This window comes from Phyllopteryx taeniolatus, chromosome 11 (assembly GCF_024500385.1).
Source record: "Phyllopteryx taeniolatus isolate TA_2022b chromosome 11, UOR_Ptae_1.2, whole genome shotgun sequence".
Classification (NCBI taxonomy): Eukaryota; Metazoa; Chordata; class Actinopteri; order Syngnathiformes; family Syngnathidae; genus Phyllopteryx; species Phyllopteryx taeniolatus.
Genome location: NC_084512.1, coordinates 2352474 through 2373031, shown reverse-complemented (window position 1 = coordinate 2373031; position 20558 = coordinate 2352474). Strand labels below are relative to the sequence as shown.

General features: G+C 40.7%; 1 protein-coding gene across 1 annotated transcript in view; it reads left to right on the top strand.

The window, feature by feature from the left end:
- The window catches only part of atp6v1ba (ATPase, H+ transporting, lysosomal, V1 subunit B, member a), a 52730-nt gene that overhangs the window by 7589 nt on the left and 24583 nt on the right, over positions 1 to 20558 (top strand). Inside the window, exons 2-6 of the mRNA XM_061788992.1 lie at positions 13090 to 13145; positions 14098 to 14196; positions 16561 to 16654; positions 17061 to 17138; positions 19645 to 19784. Coding sequence (XP_061644976.1) covers positions 13090 to 13145; positions 14098 to 14196; positions 16561 to 16654; positions 17061 to 17138; positions 19645 to 19784 — 467 coding nt within the window. The remainder of the gene's footprint in view (positions 1 to 13089; positions 13146 to 14097; positions 14197 to 16560; positions 16655 to 17060; positions 17139 to 19644; positions 19785 to 20558) is intronic.

Genomic DNA, 20558 nt, shown 5'->3' with positions numbered 1-20558 from the left:
TATTAATTAAGAAACCCGCCTACAATTATCTAATTACTTTACGGATGTTAAACGTATTAAGTGACGGAGCGATGTTAGGGGTTATGTCACAAAACGGAATGAACTAACTTCCATCCATCCATTTTCTACCGCTTCTCCGAGGTCGGGTCGCAGGGGCAGTAGCTTTAGCAGGGACGCCCAGACTTTAAGAGGAGGATGCTACTCATGTGGCACAGCTTAAGCAAGCATCGTGTGCAGATGGAGACGACGGGCCTGGCTCAAGTTGGAGGCCAGAACAAAAAAGTAAAGAAATGAGGCAAATTTAATTTTAATCGTAAATATGTATTTAAACCATGTAAATAAATGTTTTTCTGCTTGAAGTCTTCCAGATTTGCTTAATTCATGTTAAAATCCCCAAAATTCTCTGCCCAGACACCCCCCTTCAATTATTATTATTATTATTTTTTTTTGTCTCACCTTTTTCATGCCTTTGGTGTTTGCATGTCTGTTAAATGAAGAAAACACTTTAATACTTCAACATAGATGTAGGCATGTCTCAAACAGTTCATAAGATCAGTGTTAAGATGCTTTTTGTGACCTTTTTCTTGACTTGTCAAAGCTCTCAGAGATTTAAAAGCCATTCTGAGATAGAACAACAAACAGATTTTTCATCATACAAAGTCTTTTCTTCCTGGAGGCCTTTGTCTCTCTCGTGTCAAATGGGACAAAAGCTATTAGTCCATGAAATGCTAGCCTTTGTTTTAGTGGTGCATTCTGACATGGAATGTAATGAAAAGACATTAAGCGAGGCACAGTACATCTTTTGTGAAGATTTAATTCGTGGTGATGATGTCGTTGTGATAAATTAGTCTCATCTGTCACCACCAAATTAATTTCTATCAAATCTTTGTAATTCTATAAAAGTTACTTAATTTGTATTCTAATTAGCCTAAAGCAACTAGCTTTTCAGTGACAGGGAAAATGCCTCTTTAGTCGGCATCTGTCTGTCTTATTTCGGTCAGCAAGAACAGGAAGCCAACCACGTGAAAAGTCTGTTACTTGGCTACAGAAATCCCCTATTCCATTACTCAACTTTCCGACAGTATTATTAGTCACTTTAGACAGTGGTGATTATAAATGTTCTTGTTTCAAATAGAGATTTGTGGGTACTTTTGTTAAAGTATCAAAAGAAGTGTTATAAGGATGACAATTGCTCTGGAACCTGAGTTCTTAGAATTCAGAATTAAACAAAATCTTCCTCAAAAGCATGGCTGTGAAACTCATTTTGCCCGCGAGTCATGGAATAGTTGGCAGCTTGGCTTAGTTCAGCTCAAACAGTGATGACTTTGCCTAACATTAGGTAGTGGTTAGCATGGTGGGAGTTCGCTGCGATTCCGAGAATCGAAGAAGCCTAATTTCTAAAGTGCATGTATGTTTAATTTTACACCACGGCAACAAATGACTGATAGCCAATCAAACGTAAGATATTTATTTCATAAATCTGTTGTACTAGTGTACTGAACTAATGGATATATTTTCTGTATTTACAATACGTTACATGCGTTTTCTAACATTGCCAAAAGCTTGCATTCAACAAAGTGTTCCAACAAAACACAGATGCATGACTGGCTATCTGGCCAGAGTGAGGAAGGTCTACTGTAAATGCTGCGATGAAAAAAAGACTTTGACCCTCCCGCCTTTATTATTGCAGCCCAAATCCACAGCGTAATTGACCATTTTGGACGTTTGGCGTCTAATTTCTCGATTCACACATGAAGAACTGGAACATAATGATTGGACGTTGACCATTGCGATCGCGGCCGTGTCCACAAGTGTGTGATGTGGGTGGGAAATTATGTGGGTGGCATAGCAGAGGATGAGCGTACGCCTTGCAACTGGAGGGTCGCCGGTTCGTGTCACAGCGCATGTCGTCGCTGTGTCCCTAGGCAAGACACTTAACCCACATTATTATTACTCCGGTACTCCAGTTTTCTCCCATGTCCCAAAAACATGCGTGGTAGGTTAATTGAAGACTCTGAATTGCCCATAGGTGTGAATGGTTGTTTGTTCACACAGTATATGCCCTGTGATTGGCTGCCTGACCAGTTCAGGGTGTAGCCTGCTTCTCCCCCAGAGTCAGCTGGGATAGGTGCCAGCACGCCTGCGACCCCAGTGAGGAGTGAGTACCTAGGGAAAAACCCATGCAGGCATGGGGAGAACATGCAAACTCCACACAGGAGAGGCCGAATTTGAACCCATCTGCCTCACAGTTCTGAGGACCGGGGTTCAAATCCCAGCCTCGCTTGTGTGGAGTTTGCATGTTTGCATCTTCTCGCTGTGCCTGCGTGGGTTTTCTCCGGGTACTCCGGTTTCCGCTCACATCCCAAAAACATGCGTGGTTGGTTGATTGAAGACTCTAAATTGGCCGTATGTGTGAATGTGAGTGCGAACGGTTGGTTGTTTATATGTGCACTGCGATTAGCTAGCGACCAGTTCAGGGTCTACGCTGCCTCCCGCCCGAAGATAGCTGGGATAGGCTCCAGCACACCCGGGATCCTAGTGAGGATAAGCGGTACAAAAAATGGATGGATGGATGGACAATCAACCATGAAATCGTTTGTCAACATAGAGACGGGCAATGTGCAATTAGTCAGAGGATGCGAACTGAATGTAATCATAATGGGAATGTGTGTTGGAGGATACGGTGTGGATGAGTAGTGGTTTTTGAGGCAATTAGCATTCCCACTTTCAGTGGGGCTGTGGGAATCCCTTGTATTCGAGGCTAAGATGTGAATTTGAAGCTGCACATCACAGCAGCCACTGCTTAGTTGCACTCATTTTTGTTAGAACAATGGCGCCCCATCTCGATCCCAGCGCCGACCTCCTTGCCCCTCCCCGTTCCCCTTTTTAGCTGGAAAATTGAATTGTGTTGGAATGCTATTTGCCTCTTTTCTCTGGCACTTGAATGGCCTCTTCAGTATTTCACACCAAGGTGTCCTTCAGGGTGTGAGGTCAGGCTACCAAAACAGGCTCTAGTGGCAGATTAGGACCAATTAACATCTTTGTTCACAAAGGGCTTGGCAGTTGAACAGGCTGCAGGGTGACCCACACTGCAGTTGCATGCCAAGCCAAGAGACCGCTGCACTTGAGCTCAAGTAGCAAAGAGGGGTGAAGTAAGTTTTCCAAACCTAATGGGAATTGTTGCTACTTCACTCAACTCATGAACATATAGTCTCTTCAGGAATGGCGATTGTTATGAAGGGAGCACAAACTACCTTCACTTTTTTTTTACTGCAGTGGCACATAATAACTTACACTGAAGTGCCTGGGTTATGTTTTTATTACAATAGGAGAAGTGCAACTACATATTCAAAAGTTGCGCCCTCTTGCACACGGGCTTGGTGCCGCCAGCTGTGCCGACAAGGAATCAAACGAAATCAATCTTAAAACCACTTCAACAACCTCTGATTTATTTTATTTTATTTTATTTTATTTTTCCCCCACAAGGATGAGAAGCCATTTAAGAATTTTCGCAGACAACAGTTAACTAGTTGTTTCTAGTGGTTTGACCTAAACATTGACCTATTTCATTGAAGGAATAGTTTAGGGCTGCAACTAAAAATAATTATTAAATATACATTATTTAATAATCAATTACTTTGTTGATTATTTTATTGATGAATCAGATAAAAAAAACATTTTTAATTTCTGTTCCTTTATTCAAAAGCGCAGGGCTTTATTTAAAATTGACAGTGCAGAAAATGCACAAATTATGATTCACTTATTGCTTTGGTCTGTAACATGTCAGAAAATAGGCAAACATGTTGATCATTGTTTCCCAAAGTAGCGGTAAAAGCAGATGTTTGCAAGTGTCTTATTTTGATTCAACACAAAGCAAATCAGTCTGCTTTCATGTAGGACTCCAGAAATTTGAGAATATTTACTGATGAGAGGCTGAAATTCTACAATTTTAAATTAAACAAGGTCTCTAACGATTCATCGATTAGTTGTCGATTAATTGACAAAATAAAAATTGATTAAGGAAAATAAGGAAGATAAAAGAAGATGCTTCACAAAGGGTAGTGTGCGAGACGGATAGGGTTCTGGTTTGTAATTTTGCAGAAACCAGTGTCACCCTCCACTGCAACATAGGCTGTGGAATAGTTGTCACTGTGATGAACATCACATCACATGCACAAGTTGATTTTAGAACGCATCAATGATAGGGTGAGCCACTTGCCACAAGCGATAACATGAACAATACCATGACAAATCAAAACATTCCTCCTTATAATGGGACAATTACCCCTTAAATACAAACTATAGACATAAACAAATAGTTCTGGTGTCGGTTTAGAGAAAAATAGCATCACTAAATCAAATATTCTGTATTGATCCACGTTTATGTCCTTGGTCTTTTGGCAGCTTGATACAGTCCCCTCTACATTGGAATGACTAAAGCAAACTTTTGCGTTATTTTTGTTGAAAGTTACCTGCATCAGGCTTAGGTATAATGAATACTCTCCTGGGTATCAGTGTGGAGATTGTCTTGGCCAATCTAAAACTTTCCACGTCTTGCCTCTGATGAACTCCTTTGTTGCGTTGGCGGTGTGTTTTGGTTCCGTATAGTGCTGCATATAATTAGGAGCTTCCAGTTGCGTTGCATCTTTTTAAAATTGGCAGTAATGAACATTACTGAGCCCGTCCCAAAAGAAGCCATGCAGGCCCAAGCCATAACATTACCTGCATTGTGTTTATCAGATTAGCTTGTGTGTTTGGGATTAATAAAATCCTTTCTTTTCTCTTTGAATTTTATGGTGTCTGTAGTTGTTCATGAAGTTTATTTAAAAAGGGCATTTCATACACAAGGTAACTCAATGTGCTTTACATGATTAAACGCATTTAAAAACAGAAAAAACATATATAAACATTTACAACAAAGAGAAAAATAAAAGTACAATTAAAACGGCATATAGTGCAAGAAATATTTAAAAGTGGAAATGCTCTAAAAACCATGAGGGGAGGAAAAAAGAAGTTTTTTTTAACCTGGACTTAAAAACATTCACACTTGGGGCTGACGTCACTTCTGTTGGCAACTTATTTCATTTGTGTACAGCATAATAGCTAAATGCTGCTTCCCCATGTTTGCTTTGGACGCTGTGCTCCACTGTTTGACCTGAGTCTGTAGATCTCAGAGCCCTAGTGGCTTATATTCCATTAGCATTTCTTTCGTGTATTCAGGACCTAAACCATTTATTGATTTGAAGACCAGTAGCAGAACTTTAAAATCTATTCTAAAGCTGACTGGGAGCCAGTGTAGAGACTTTAGAATTGGATAATATGCTCAGACCTCTTTTGTTCTGGTCAGAACCTGACCGACAGCATTCTTAATGAGCTGCAGCTGTTTAATGCTCTTTTGGGGGAGTCCAGTCAGAACATTACAATAGTCAAGTCAACTTGAGTTAAAAGCATTGATGAGCTTCTCCTGGTCTGCTTGGCACATACAAACCTTCACTCTGGATATGTTCTTCAGATGGTAGAAGGCAGTTTTAGTAATTGATTTGATATGACTGTTGAAAGTCATGTCTGAATCTATCGGTCCACCAAGGTTTCGGACTTGGTCTTTGGTTTTTAAAGAGAGCGACTCCAGGTATTTACTAACTGCAATCCTCTTTTCTTTATTACCAAAAACAATTATCTCAGTTTTGTTGTGGTTTAATTGAAGAACATTTTGGCTCATCCAGTTATTCATCTGTTTTAGACAGTGACACAACACCTCAATTGAACTGTAGAGATGAATCATACAAGCCATACCAAAAGATGGTAAACCAGTCATCCGCAAGGAAGAAAGGATCTGCTTATGATCCAAAACACACAAGCTCATCTGTGAAGCATGATGGAGGCAATGTCATGGCTTGGGCTTGCATGGCTGCTTCTGGAACGGGCTCACTTGTCTTTATTGATGATGTAACTCAATGATGGTAGCAGCAGAATGAGTTCTGAAGTCTACAAAACCATTTTGTCTGGCAATTTCCAGAAAATTGCATCCAAACTCATCAGGAGAAGCTTCATCATGCAACAAGACAATGACCCAAAACACACTGCCAACACAACAAAGGACTTCATCAGGGGAAAAAAATGGAAGGTCTTAGACTGGCCAAGTCATGAACTGAAAGAGGCATCAGTAAAGACCTGGATAAGGATTTCAAATGAAGAATGCAACAAGTCTGGTGAAGTCAATGTGTCACAGGGATGATGCAGTTCTTGCAAGTAAGGGTTATGCCATCAAATATGAAATGTTATCCACTTTAAGTTAATTTAATAATGTCTGTTCCAATACTTTTGCTCACTTGATAAGTGGGTGGCTTCAAACAAAAGGTGCTCTGTCCTGCGTTGTTTAACACTTCTACATGTAAATACCATCAAATAAAAGCTGGAATTCTGAACTTTTGTCTCATATTCATCTTTTGACCTGAAAACCAAATGGTTTCAGTATACAAGAAAAACAAAGGAATTTACCTTGCTGTTCCATTACTTTTGGAGGGGACTGGATGCAGATGACACAGTTATATATAGCAGTGTCTCCAGATGACTACCATTCGATTGAGGTGCTGCGTCACTGTCTTTGTTTTTAAATGCTTTTAATCATGTAAAGCATATTGAGTAATCTTGTGTATGAAATGCACAGTATAAATACATTTGCTTTGCTTTATCATGTTTTATCATGTGCTCCTCCAGCACCCATAATTTGGGTTTGCGGGCCACATAAAATGGTGTGGTGGGCTAGATGTGGCCCCCGGGCCGTAGACTAACCCATTTTGAAGAGCAAAACATAAGGCAAACTAATAAGTGTCTAGTGAGAAAATACTGTTATAATAATGATAATGCTAGACAGCCACACAGAGACCGGAATCAGGAACCGGGAATTAATTAGTATATCACCACTAGTCCGCTCCGTCACTTGAGAAAATGGGCCTATAAATGCAAAAGTACATTCATGTAATATTCATTCATTCATTTTCCATACCGCTTATCCCAGCTATCTTCGGGCGAGAGGCGGGTACACCCTGAACTGGTCACCAGCCAATCGCAGGCCAATTAATGGAACAAATATTCATAATATAAGATAACCTTTTTTTTTCCCCACAAGGGGTAAATTTGCATCGTTTCATTTGGCTACAAATGATGCAATAAATACATTAGAAAAACTAATATTGAAGCCATAATTGATTTACGATTATCGTGTCAATGATTACGTTGCGCAGTTGAACAGTATGCAGGATTATTTTTATCGTATTATGTAATATAATGCAATAACTGTCCCGCTGTAATGTTCTTGACATAATTTTGAAAATAGGATAAGCGGTTCAGAAAATGGATGGATGGATGGAAATTCAAACAAGTTGTTCTGGAAGTGAGTTTTGAAAGGTTAACAGCTCTGCAGTCATAGCCGTGAATGCAATGTTACTAATTGGTAAAGTAATATCTTTGGGTGTTTCTGCTTTCAGTTTTCAGCTTCGGGTTCCTCATTTTCAGTTTTGGGTTTTCGTCAAGAATTTTCATTTCAATGCATCACTACTTTTTATTTGTTGTCATATTCATCTGTTGATGGCAAACCCAAAATTTTCAGTCTACAGCAAATGTAATTAAATTAGACTCACTGTTTCAAGGCTTTCGGAGAGGAGTGGAACATGATTGCTGTATTAATGTGAACATGCATACTGTAGTCAAATGTCTTAAAATCTAATTCGCCTCGTCTGCAGCCTGTTACTGGATCTACCATTCTGATGCTGTTGATATTCAGATTGCCAAGAGGCTCCTATATAATTATGTGCACCAATTTCCCAGTATTATTACTATTATCATAACACGTCAGTAAATATTGTAGCTGTATGTGCCTCTTTTGAAATGTTCTGGCAAATTGCGGGCTAAGTGTAGTTATTTCTTTTTAAAAACATGGCCAACATGGCTTACGTGCACTTGTGTGAAGAAAGGGTCCGCTATTAAATGGCATAATGTTTAAAATTTTAAAAGACCTTCTATCAGAGCATATTTTCTCTTGCTGCAAAAGGCATGTGACGATGAAGGGTGTTGTTTGAGATTCAAGTAAAATGTCTCTGGACAGTTTTGATCTTTGTCTTGGTCTGATTCAAATACATGATGGACCAGTTGTTGTTTTGTGCAGATTATATTGTCAGAATGTTTCCTTAACCATTTTAAACCAGTTGTAAGTGTTCATCCATACTATCCTCTGTACAACAGTGGAGCCAACCACTGAAGCTTTACCTATTTGTAAGGTGTTTCATCATACGTTGTTAGAACACAGTCTCGTCACTGATCTGAATAGTAAAAAAATTACAAAAAATATATATATATATATATCATCCAGTCATCCATTATTGCATATGTATCTTTCTCACAGAAGTATCTATACAGGAAAGACAAGCTATAGTGAAGCTTCAAAGTTCAGTTCTACAAACCCCAATTCCAATGAAGTCAGGTTGCTGGCTGACCTGTTTTCCTTTGCCTTTTCCAAAAATAATGGGAATTGAATGAGTGCATTCAAGAATCAAACAATCACCATCATAAAACCTCTAACTTTGTAGGCATTGCTTGCACTGAAGTAAGCAACTTCAGTGAAATGTGCAGAGGGAGATGACAGTTTATTCTGTCAGTTGAGCTGTTTCACATTCACAGACTAAATTAATTCTTTACCTGTCTTTCTTTTTCTTTGCACATCTTATACAGTGCCGTGAAAGAGTATTGGCCCCCTTCTCAAATTCTTATACTTTTGCATAGTTTCCCCACTTTAGGATCATCAAACAAATGTATCAGACAAACATAACCCAAGCGAACTTAAAATATTATTTTTAAATGATTTCATTCATTTGGGGGAAAAAAACTTCAGTTACCTGGCACTGTGTGAAAAAGTAATTACCCCCTTGTTGAATCATGGTGTTAAACATTAAAGTGGGGAAATGATGCAACAATCTAAGAATTTCAGAAGGGGTCCAGTTCTTTTTCACGGCACTATAGCTGCAGTCAATGCTAAAGTTTAAACTTCATTAAACCTTGTTTTGCCTTATTTGGTTACAATGGCACTCCTCTTTTCTCAAGTTACATGCGGTACCTTACATGCTCTGGCGCTCACTTGACCACTTAACCCTGCTCTCTGTCTGGCTAATAGAGGATAAAATGCCAGTGTGTAGCAAATGGCTCCAATACTGTAGCACGTTAGCAGGTTATTTTGTTAGCCTCTTCCTAATTAGTGGCATAGTGGATGCGCCCCGCTAGGCTGTAGTGCTTTATGTTCACTCCATTCTGCTCTAATTTCCTTGCACCTTTAATATAAGATGGTGATTGACAGTTTGCCTATAAAGACTATGATAGAATACCAGAGGGAAAACAATGGCACCACCTTCAGTTCTCCACCTCCTACAGTCTGGTGTCTTTACATTGTGGACCCATGTCAGACAGATGGTTTCGGGCAGTCAGTGCTTGGATTCTTTGAAAAGGCAGTGTAATCATTGTCTATGGAAGCGGAGTGAACTTTGGGATATCCAAAGATGAACTAGTGTGAAATTGTTTGGACTTTCATGTTTTCTTTTACGTGTCAGTAATGATTAATACTCAAAATATATAGAAAATTAAATTTTTTTCATTTTATCTTTTGTGGAGAACTTGTCAATATCTTTCTTTTGTATTGTTCATGCATACACTTTATAGACAAAGGTATTCAAGGACTCATCGCAGTCGATGAATAAAGTTTTATATCGTCTTCCATTTTCACTTCGTTGAGGTGTCCCAAGACCGATTGATTGATTGATTGGCTAGATCACTGGATTTTGTTACGATTCAGAGGGCTGCAATTTGATTTGATTACAGCTCGGGCTGGGCAAGTGATCAAATTTTATTAACTAATCTGAGTTCATTTGTCAGGATGATTTTTCTTTTGTTTGTTTTTTGTTTTGTGGTTTCTGCACTTCAAAGTGCATTCCTGTTGAGCTGCACTACTTCCACTCAAAACATGGCTCAGAAGCTGCAAGGAGAGAGGTAGTTTCCAAAAGCAGCGTCCTAGTGAATGACCTGCAGAGAGCTGGGACCAAAGCAACAAAGGCTACCATCAGTATCACACTACACCGCCAGGGACTCAAATCCTGCAGTGCCAGACGTGTCCCCCTGCTTAAGACAGTACATGTCCAGGCCCGTCTAAAGTTAGCGAGCGAGCACTTGGATGATCCAGAAGAGGATTCGGAGAATGTGATATGGTCAGATGAAACCAAAATATAACTTTTTGGTAAAAACTCAACTTGTTGTGTTGGGAAGAGAGAGAATACTGAGATGTATCCAAAGAACACCATACCTACTGTGAAGCATGGGGGTGGAAACATCATGCTTTGGTGCTGTTTTTCTGCAAAGGGACCAGGACGACTGATCCGTGTAAAGTAAATAATGAATGGGGCCATGTATTGTGACAGTTTGAGTGAAAACACCCTTCCATCAGCAAGAGCTTTGAATATGAAACGTGGCTGGGTCTTTCAGCATGACAATGATCCCAAACACACTGCCCGGGCAACGAAGGAGTGGCTTTGTAAGAAGCATTTCAAGGTCCTGGAGTGGCCTAGCCAGTCTCCAGATCCCAAACCCATAGAAAATCTTTGGAGGGAGTTGAAAGTCTGAGTTGGCCCAGTGACAGCTCCAAAACATCACTGTTCTAGAGGAGAAAAGGTATTTTGGTTTCATCTGACCATATGACATTTTCCCAATGGATCATCCAAATGCTCTCGAGTAAACTTCAGACGGGGCTGGACGTATACTGTCTTTAAGCAGAGGGACACGTCTGGCACTGCAGGATTTGAGTCCCTGGCAGTGTAGTGTGTTACTGATGGTAGCCTTTGTTGCTTTGGTCCCAGCTCTCTGCAGGTCATTCACTACATCCCCCGGTGTGGTTCTGGGATTTATGGTCACCGTTCTTGTGATCATTTTGAAACCACAGGGTGAGCTTTTGCGTGGAGCCCCAGATCGAGGGAGATTACAATTTTGTTTCTGGTGTCCTCTGACAGCTCTTTGGTCTTGGTCATAGTGGAGTTTGGAGTGTGACTGTTTGAGGTTGTGGACAGGTGTCTTTTATACTGATAACGAGTTCAAACAGGTTCCATTAATACAGGTAACGATTGGAGGACAGAAGAAGATCTTCTTAAAGAAGAAGTTACAGGTCTGTGAGAGTCAGAAATCTTGCTTGTTTGGTGGTGACCAAGTACTTATTTTTCACCATAATTTGCGAATAAATTATTTAAAAATCAGACTGTGATTTTCTGGAATATACATACACTGTATTTTCCAGACCATAGAGCGCATCGGATTGTAAGACGCACCCACTTTGTGTCGGGAAAAATCGTTTTTTTAACATATATTAGGCGCACTGGACAATATGCCGCGGATATATACGATGTGAAATTACCGGTAGATATTTACACACAAAGATTTTGTCAATGTTTATTTACATACCGTCATGGTTTCCAAACAGTGCCTGTAACAGGGCAGTAAAACGGCTCAATCATAACAGAAAAGTTATGTTTTTATTCATCATCCTCCTGTTCGCTGAAACCACTGAAGTCGTCGTCTTCAGTGTCGAAGTTGAGGAGCCTCAGAACGTCTGCGTCACACATCATTTCAGTGTCTCTGTCGCTGTTGATGTCATTTTCATCTCGAGACAGTTACCGCTTAAGCTGTGCTGTTCTCCTCACGTAGCAGTCCAGCCTTTCGAAATCCCTCGGTGATCGTTGATTCTTTCACACTGCTCCACGCTTTTAAGATCCTCTGGCAGACCTCAGAAAAGGATGATCTTCACATGCGGCACATTTTTGTGAAAGATTTCTCGCCGCTGGTTATCCAAGCTTCCCACTCACCTCGGAGTGCCGCTTTTAAAGCACGATTCACGCTGATGTCCAGTGGTTGCAAAAACTTTGTTGTGCCTCCAGGAATCACAGCTGGAATTGAGTTTGATCTGTTGATGGCTGTTTTCACAGAATCTGTTACATGGGCCCTCATACTGTGCAAAACAAGCAATGCTTTTTCTCAGGTGAAAAAATCCTCCCGGGCGCCTACTGTAACACTCTTTCAGTCATTAAGCTTTCGATTAGCCACCCTTTTTTGTTAACTTTAACGACTATGCCTTTTGGGAGTTTTTCTTTTGGCACAAGTCGTCCGCTTAAAAATCACCATTGGTGGAAGCTTTTGTCCGGAAGCGATGCATTCTCTCGTGGCCAGTTGTTTTCACCATAATGGATGACGCTCCTGTCTTGTTAACAGTTCGAGTTAGAGGCAGGTCGAACGTCAAAGGCACTTCATCCATATTTATGATGTCGTCTGGTTCGATGGAATCGTCGGCTATTTTATTGCAATGAATTTGTGGAAGTTTGCAACTTTTTCTTCGTCGTCGGGAGGGAGTTGCTGACAGACGGTCGTCCGCGCCCTGATGGACAAACCTTTTCGTCTCCTAAATCGAAAACTCCACCTTCAAAACCTTCAATAGACATTTTGCTGGCGTTTTTTTTAGCTTTCAGTCTGATCTGCACGGTGGATACACCTCGGCCGTCTGCTCTCTCTGTGTTCACCCAGGCCTCAAGAACATTTTCAAGTTCGGGCCATCTGCTCTTATGACCTCTGAAAGCCTTTGTTGTCTTTTGGCATTGCATCAGCTCTTCACGCTGCCATCTCCAACGCCTCACCATCGATTCGTTAACGCCAAGCTTACGTGTAGCAGCCTGATTTCACTCCTGCTTGCTTTGTGTCAATCTAATTGTGCATAACCTTCTTGAGCAAGGGAATTGTATACATTTTCATGACATTTGGCTGCCTTTTGACATTTGAACCGGGTGCATGAAGTGCAGAAAGCGGAGTGAATCTTACAGTGAAAGGTCAACTTGTGATTCGTCACTGCAATGATTGCAGGGAAGTACACTGGTTTGCAAGTTGATTGGTCAATTTCAACCACTAAAAAAAAAAGTGGAATACAGTATTAATTATATTGCCTCTATTTGACTGCTCTGTGGACTGTTGAAATAAATCAGAAAATGAACTCTGGTTTCAAACTATTTTGTCTTTCAGCTTATTCGACAGTGTCAGGAGTAAATGGGCCCCTGGTTATTCTGGATAATGTCAAGGTGAGGCAACTGGTACTGTTCTAAATTTTCTTAAAAGACCTCTGCACTTTGTATGACGCATTGTATTGAGTCTATTAATCACATGAAAACAGTTTTGATCAATTTAGATTCTGTGTTAAGTGTAAAACCTCCACTGATTCTGTCGGTGTGTCTGCGTGCGCACGCTTGTGTGTGTGTGTGTGTGTGTGTGTGTGTGTGTGCGTGTCAATGGGGGACGGAATCGGGAAAAGATGACAAACTAATGCAAACAAAATGAGTACTGTTGGCCGCAATCACTTCTTTTAAAACATTAACATCGCGCAGTCCTGTCTATCCCCCCAACTGTGCATATTAAACATTCATAAGACATAAAAGACCAGACAAATATATATATATATATGTAGGAAATTGTTTTTATATTGAATATTTTTTTTCTTTATTACCATATTTGGTATTTGATTAATGCAAAAGTTATTGAAAGTAATCCAGTTACATTACTTGAATATTATGGTACTTGGATTACGTTACGAACTACATTTTATTAACGGGTAACTTGTAACCCTCGCAAGCCTGTATTTCTGTCAGTTAAGTCTTTAGACAAGTGCACTTGAGAATGGTGCGCTTGTTTCCACGTTTAGCTACTTACTGTATTTGGCATGTCAAGTCTGCACTAAGTAGCTCATCCAATGTGGCTTTGAACTACACTAATATTGAAGTTATTGGTTCATGTTGATGACATCATTCTGTAACCTGGTGTGGAGTGTATTGCCAAGTAATGGGTACGGTTAAGCCAATGCACCTTTTGTATTGTGGAGAAACGATATTACTGCCACTCGGCAGCTGCTGAAAGTAACTAAAAAAGTTACTTGTAATCTACCTTAGTTAATTTTGAAATCAAGTAATAAGTAAACTGTTACTTTTTCAAGGTAACTGTGGCAGCACTAATGGTAATTGTTTAATCTGATTGAACTAGTTCCCCAGATATGCTGAAATTGTTCATCTGACCTTGCCCGATGGCACAAAGAGGAGTGGGCAAGTCCTGGAAGTGATTGGTAGCAAGGCAGTTGTTCAGGTGAGAAACACCCATCCATAAATGGCTGACTGGCCCCGGTTTGCACGATGTAATCAAGCAATATTTGAGAGCATATCTTTTGAGCTGTCTTTCGGACATGTTTTTTTTTTTAAAAGCACATTCAGTTTGTTTCCATACACGTTATTTGAGCTACTGCCATAGTTTGACTGCTCTATTTAATAATTTTTAATTGTATCCGCCTCAACATTAACATCGCGCAGTCCTGTCTATCCCCCCCAACTGTGCATATTAAACATTGTTGCCACAGTAGGTGGCCATATGCTTGTTTTCTAATTTATCTCACTTTGTAATCATCTTCTCATTTTGTATTTTTTTGGCATTTACAGTAGAGAGATAAGACGGGGAAAAAAAAAAATTCCAAACCCAATATATGATGATGATACACGTGATATCACGCAAGTTTTGTGCAACTTTAGAGGCATATTTCTTTTCCCATATTTATCGTAATCCGAATTGTCTGACATCAGGAGCATTTTGGGTTTGTTTGGCCAACTTTTAGAAATGTTTTATTCCAAGATATTTTTCTTGAAAATGTATTGGTTGACTATTCTATTGGATTAGCAGGTGGTGGCACCATCAATGCTAATTCTTTACTTTGAAAGGCAAATCAACATCACCTTTTTCCTTGTCCACCCCCCAACAGTAAGTTACTTTTGTAATTTAGTGAAAGGTCACTATTTTTTAATCAGAAAATCTTTTCTCCAAGGATGTTTTGTCACATACCTTAGTTGGTGAAAACTATTGATGTTTTCACGATTACACACATTGATTTCCTTTGAAATTTTTCTTTAACCTACCTCTGGAGATGTATTTAAAAGGTTTTCATGGACAAAGAGACGTGTGCAGAAAGCAGGAAACCACAAAAAAAAACAAAAAACATTTTGAACCTTCCATTAATATTGATGTACAACACCAATTCCAATGAAGTTGGGACGTTGCGTTAAACATAAATAAAAACAGAATACAATGATTTGCAAATCATGTTCAACCTATATTTAATTGAATACACTAAAAAGACAAGATATTTAATGTTCAAACTATTAAACTTTATTGTTTTTAGCAAATAATCATTAACTTAGAATTTTATGGCTGCAACCTGTTCCAAAAAAGCTGGGACAGGGTCGTGTTTACCACTGTGTTACATCACCTTTTCTTTTAACAACATTCAATAAACGTTTGGGAACTGAGGACACTAATTGTTGAAGCTTTGGAGGTGGAATTCTTTCCCATTCTTGTCAACAGGCCGGGGTCTCTGTTGTCGTATTTTACGCTTCCTAATGCGCCACACATTTTCAATGGGAGACAGGTCTGGACTGCAGGCAGGCCAGTCTAGTACCCGCACTCTTATACTACGAAGCACTTGCAGAATGTGGTTTGGCATTGTCTTGCTGAAATAAGCAGGGGCGTCCATGAAAAAGACATTGCTTGGATGGCAGCATATGTTTCTCCAAAACCTGTATGTACCTTTCAGCATTAATGGTGCCTTCACAGATGTGTAAGTCACCCATGCCGTTGGCACTAACACAGCCCCATACCATCACAGATGCCAGTTTTTGAACTTTGCGTCCATAACAATCTGGATGGTTCTTTTCCTCTTTGGCCCGGATGACACGACGTCCACAATTTCCCAAAACAATTTGAAATGTGGACTCGTCGGACCACAGAACACTTTACCACTTTGCCTCAGTCCATCTTAGATGAGCTCGGGCCCAGATAACCTGGCGGTGTTTCTGGGTGTTGTTGATAGCTTTGCATAGTAGAGTTTCAAGTTGCACCTACGGATGTAGCGCCGAACTGCATTTACTGACATTGTTTTTTTGTGTGTTCCTGAGCCCTTGTGGTCGGTTTTGGATGCAGTGCCGGGATCGAAGGTCACGGGCATCAATTGTTGTTTTTGTTTTTCGGCCTTGCTGCTTACATGTTGTGATTTCTCCAGATTCTCTGAACCTTTTGATGATATCATGGGCTGTAGATGATGAAATCCCTAAATTCCTTTCAATTGTACGTTGAGGAAAATTGTCCTTAAACTGTTCGACTATTTTCTCACGCACTTGTTGACAAAGAGGTGAACCTCACCCCACCTTTGCTTGTGAATGACTGAGCAATTCAGGGAAGCTCCTTTTCTACCCAATCATGGCACCCACCTGTTCCCAATTAAATATAGGATGAACATGATTTGCAAATTATTGTATTCTGTTTTTATTTGTTTAACACAACGTCCCAACTTCATTGGAATTGGGGTTGTATTTGGAGAGAATATACGCATACCCAACCAATATATTTGGTGTTATATATGATGTTGAACAAGGTATCTTGATGATGTTTTATGTTCTGTCTGTTCAGGTGTTTGAAGGGACATCAGGCATTGATGCCAAGAAGACAGCCTGCGAATTTACTGGCGATATCCTTCGTACACCAGTTTCAGAGGATATGCTTGGTATGAGGAATATGGTATAATGTAGCCAGACTTCACCAAGTCAGATCTTTTATTCAATGAGTCAGTTGTCATCCTTTAAATTGATCAATAAATAACTGCATGTTAATAAATTAAATGTTGCAAAATAACACTGTCAAACTTTTAAGTGCTTTGCTGTAATTATGATTCTGTATTCTCAATAAATGTGATGATCTCAGCAACATCATAAGGTAACATACAGTATTTGAATTTCAGTAAAACAAAAAGCTTACTTTGGTTTTTGAAGTATCATTAATCATATCCATGAAGTCAGTTTCTATGCTTGTTACTCTAGACTCGATAAGAGTCAGAACCACTCTCAACTGTTTTACGGCGAACAGCAGTCTTAATTTCCTATTGGCTGAAAGGGGAAACCCTTCTCTTTCAGGGCGAGTGTTCAATGGCTCGGGCAAACCTATCGACCGTGGACCCAGTGTTCTGGCTGAGGACTATTTGGACATTATGGGTATCTACTCTTTTTGTGTGTGTGTGTGAGGGGGGAGGGGTGCAGTTTTTTTAGAAGTCATCAATAAAAATAGAGAATAGAATGAAAAGTAATGACTGATGGTGTTCAACTCTTGCATTTCATTGTAAGAATAAAAAGACAACTCTCTGTTGACCAATCAATGGAGAGCACCATATCTAGCTCCACTCGACGCATGCATTGTACTGAACTGCGACTGGTACCCCCAACAAAAGGGGGATGTATCGGCTGGATATTTTGGGAAGCTTTACAATAGAAACACTGACAAATGCACATCTTATCAAACTAAACAGGACAGAGAAGGCGCCCCCGCACGTTAATGGCATTGCCCATCTTTTTTGTCTTTGTCTGTGAACCCGGAAGTAGCCTTCCAACTAACAAACAGATAGAAATTAAAAAAATTGTGGTGTTCAGTGTTTTGTTTCTCCATTTTTGTTAACAGTTTAGCCGTGGCTCATATCCACGCTTCGCTGGGTCCCATTCTTCAAATCCCAATTCCAATGCAATTGGGACGTAAATAAAAACACAAAATGATTTGCAAATCCCTTTCAACCTATATTCAGTTGAATACACTACAAAGACAAGACTAATGTTCAAACTGCTAAAAAAAAAAAAGAAAAAAAAAATGTCTCCAAATATTCACTCATTTTGAATTTGATGTGAATGAAATGAGACGATATTCGCAGTAAAAACATCCATCCATCAATTTTCTTTCCCGCTTATCCTCACTGGGGTTGCGGGCTGCTGTAGCCTATCCCAGCTATCTTCGGGCGGCATCCATATATGCAAAGTCCTCATCTTCTGTATCGGAAAGGAACAGCTGGGCAAGTTCTCCATCAAACACGCCGGGTTCCCCCTCGTCATTGTCCGAGTCAGTCTCTTTGCCGGGGGGCTGTTCAGCAATGATACCGGCTTTCGCGAAAGTTCGGACAACAGTGCAAGCAGATACCTTAGCCCAGGCATCCACAATCCATTCACATATGGTGGCGTAACTCGCCCGGCGTTGCCTCCCAGTCTTGGTTGCACTTGGTTTTTCACAGCAGCTGTGAGATGGGCGCGCATGTTGTCACAGATCAACAGGGATGGTGACGCGTGGAAAAAAACCATCCGGTCTCTTTACGTACACCTCACTCAGCCACTCTCTCATTTTCTCCTCATCCATCCAGCCCTTTTGATTGGCCTTAACGATGACTTCGGCTGGAAACTTTTCTTTAGGCAGAGTCTTCCTCTTAAAAATCACCATAGGTGGCAGTTTCTGTCCATTACCATGGCAACCAAGCACAACAGTAAAAGCCGACTTCTCGTGCCCGGTTGTGCGTATCGCTACCTTGGGGGTCCCCTTCTTCTCTACAGTGTGGTTCACCGGGATGTCGCAAGGGAGTGAAAGTGAGCGGCACCTCGTCCATGTTGGTGATGTGGTTGGATGTGTTTGTCGGCAATCTTTTTACTGCAGTAGGAGCGGAAGATGGCCATCTTTTCCTTGTAATCCGCCAGAGGTTGCTGCGCCACGGTAGTCCTTGCCCGGATGGATAGATAGCGACGTTTCATAAAACGAAAGCACCAAGACGGACCCCCTTGAAAATGTTCGATTTTCATTTCTTCTGCAAGCGTTATTACCCTCAGTCGAACGGTGACTGTAGAGACTCTTCTCCCGGCTGTTCTTTGCTCATTAATCCATTCCTCGAGTTGGTCTTCCAACTCGGACCACCTTGCCTTGTTTCCATGGAAACTCAGCTTCGTCTTCTTGACTTGGCGAAGCTCGTTTTCCTGCGTCCTCCGCTTGCGAACCGTGGATTTGTTGATCTTGAATTCTCTCGCGGCTGCTCGATTCCCATGTTCCTCCGCGTAACTGATACCTTGCGGTTTAAACTGTGCTTCGTAAGCGTGTCTCTTCGTAGGTGCCATTTTCGGGGGTCCTTAGCCAAACCGATGTTGTTTTGCACAATGCACATACCGGTGCTATATACCTACTGGGGGCGTGCCTTTAGCGTCCTCTGTCACGCACATCCTTCCCCCTTTAACGTCCGCTTGCTGTCCTCAGTCACGTCCGCCTTTCCTCTATATAGGCAGCGTGCTCCCAGTCAGTCATGCGGCGCGCTCATTAAAGTCACACAACACCATTTACAGATTTTGGAACTCGGTGCACACTTAAGGCGCGCCGCATTATAAGGCGCCCCGTCCATTTTGGAGAAAATTTAAGACTTTTAAGTGCGCCTTATGGTCGAGAAAATACGGTAATTAAATGTGTTACAATTGAATCCAACTTGGAAAGGATTTGCAAATCATTGTATTTTGTTTTTATTTACGTTTTGCACAACGTCCCAACTTCACTGGAATTGAAGTTTGTAGTTATATATGGTCTTCATAATATTCCTAAAACAACGAATCTGTTGATGTCCTAAGACTTTTGCACAGTATGTGTTTTATGTGGCCAACCTTGCATCTGTGATATATCAACTTAAAGCAAAGCTGTGTGTTTGCTGTCCAGGTCAGCCAATCAATCCCCAGTGCCGCATCTACCCAGAGGAAATGATCCAGACTGGCATCTCTGCTATTGATGGCATGAATAGTATTGCCAGAGGACAGAAGATCCCCATTTTCTCCGCTGCTGGGTTGCCCCACAATGAAGTGAGACCACATGTACACACGTAGGCTGTTGGTACCCTTCCCTTCAAGAAAGAAACACCACCGCAACAGTCATTGAAATACAGTAACTTGAAAGTGACAATAATAATAAATACAATTTCCTGGTAATGAAGTAAATAAGTAATGAAAATCAGGCATTGATTTCTTTTGTGGTCCAAAAGAATAATTTCAAACCAAGTAATTCAACCGGGCTGGACAAAAATGATGGTACAGTGCACTTCATACTTTTGTCCTCAAACACAGCAATGAAATTATTTCTGTAACTCTCAATGAGACTTCTTTTTTCAGCAAACTGCTCTAGCTGTTCTAGGTTTAAAGGGTGCCTTCTCCTCCTAATTGCATGTTTCAGCTCCTACAGATGTTCAATAGCATTTAGGTAAGGGCTCAGCGAAGGCCACGTCAGAATAGTCCAGTGTTCTGCGCCGTTCTTGGTGTTTTAGCAGTGTGTTTTGAGTCTTTATGCGTTTGGAGGACAAGTGACCTGCAGGTGACATTGAACCAGAGCTGGGAGGGAGTAAGTCACATATGTGCAAGTCTCCAGTCATAACCTTTTTGAACTCAAAATAGCCCATTTAGATGAATCTTATAGATCTGATGAATTTTTCCTGGGGGCGGTCGGTCACTGACGTCATAGGCTGCTTCGTACTCCTTGAACGCTGGCAGCTAGATCCATTCCACCCATCCACCATCCACACACAGATGTAATTGTGAATATTACTCCACGGCAGACTAATATGCATCAGCCTGAGGTTCTGC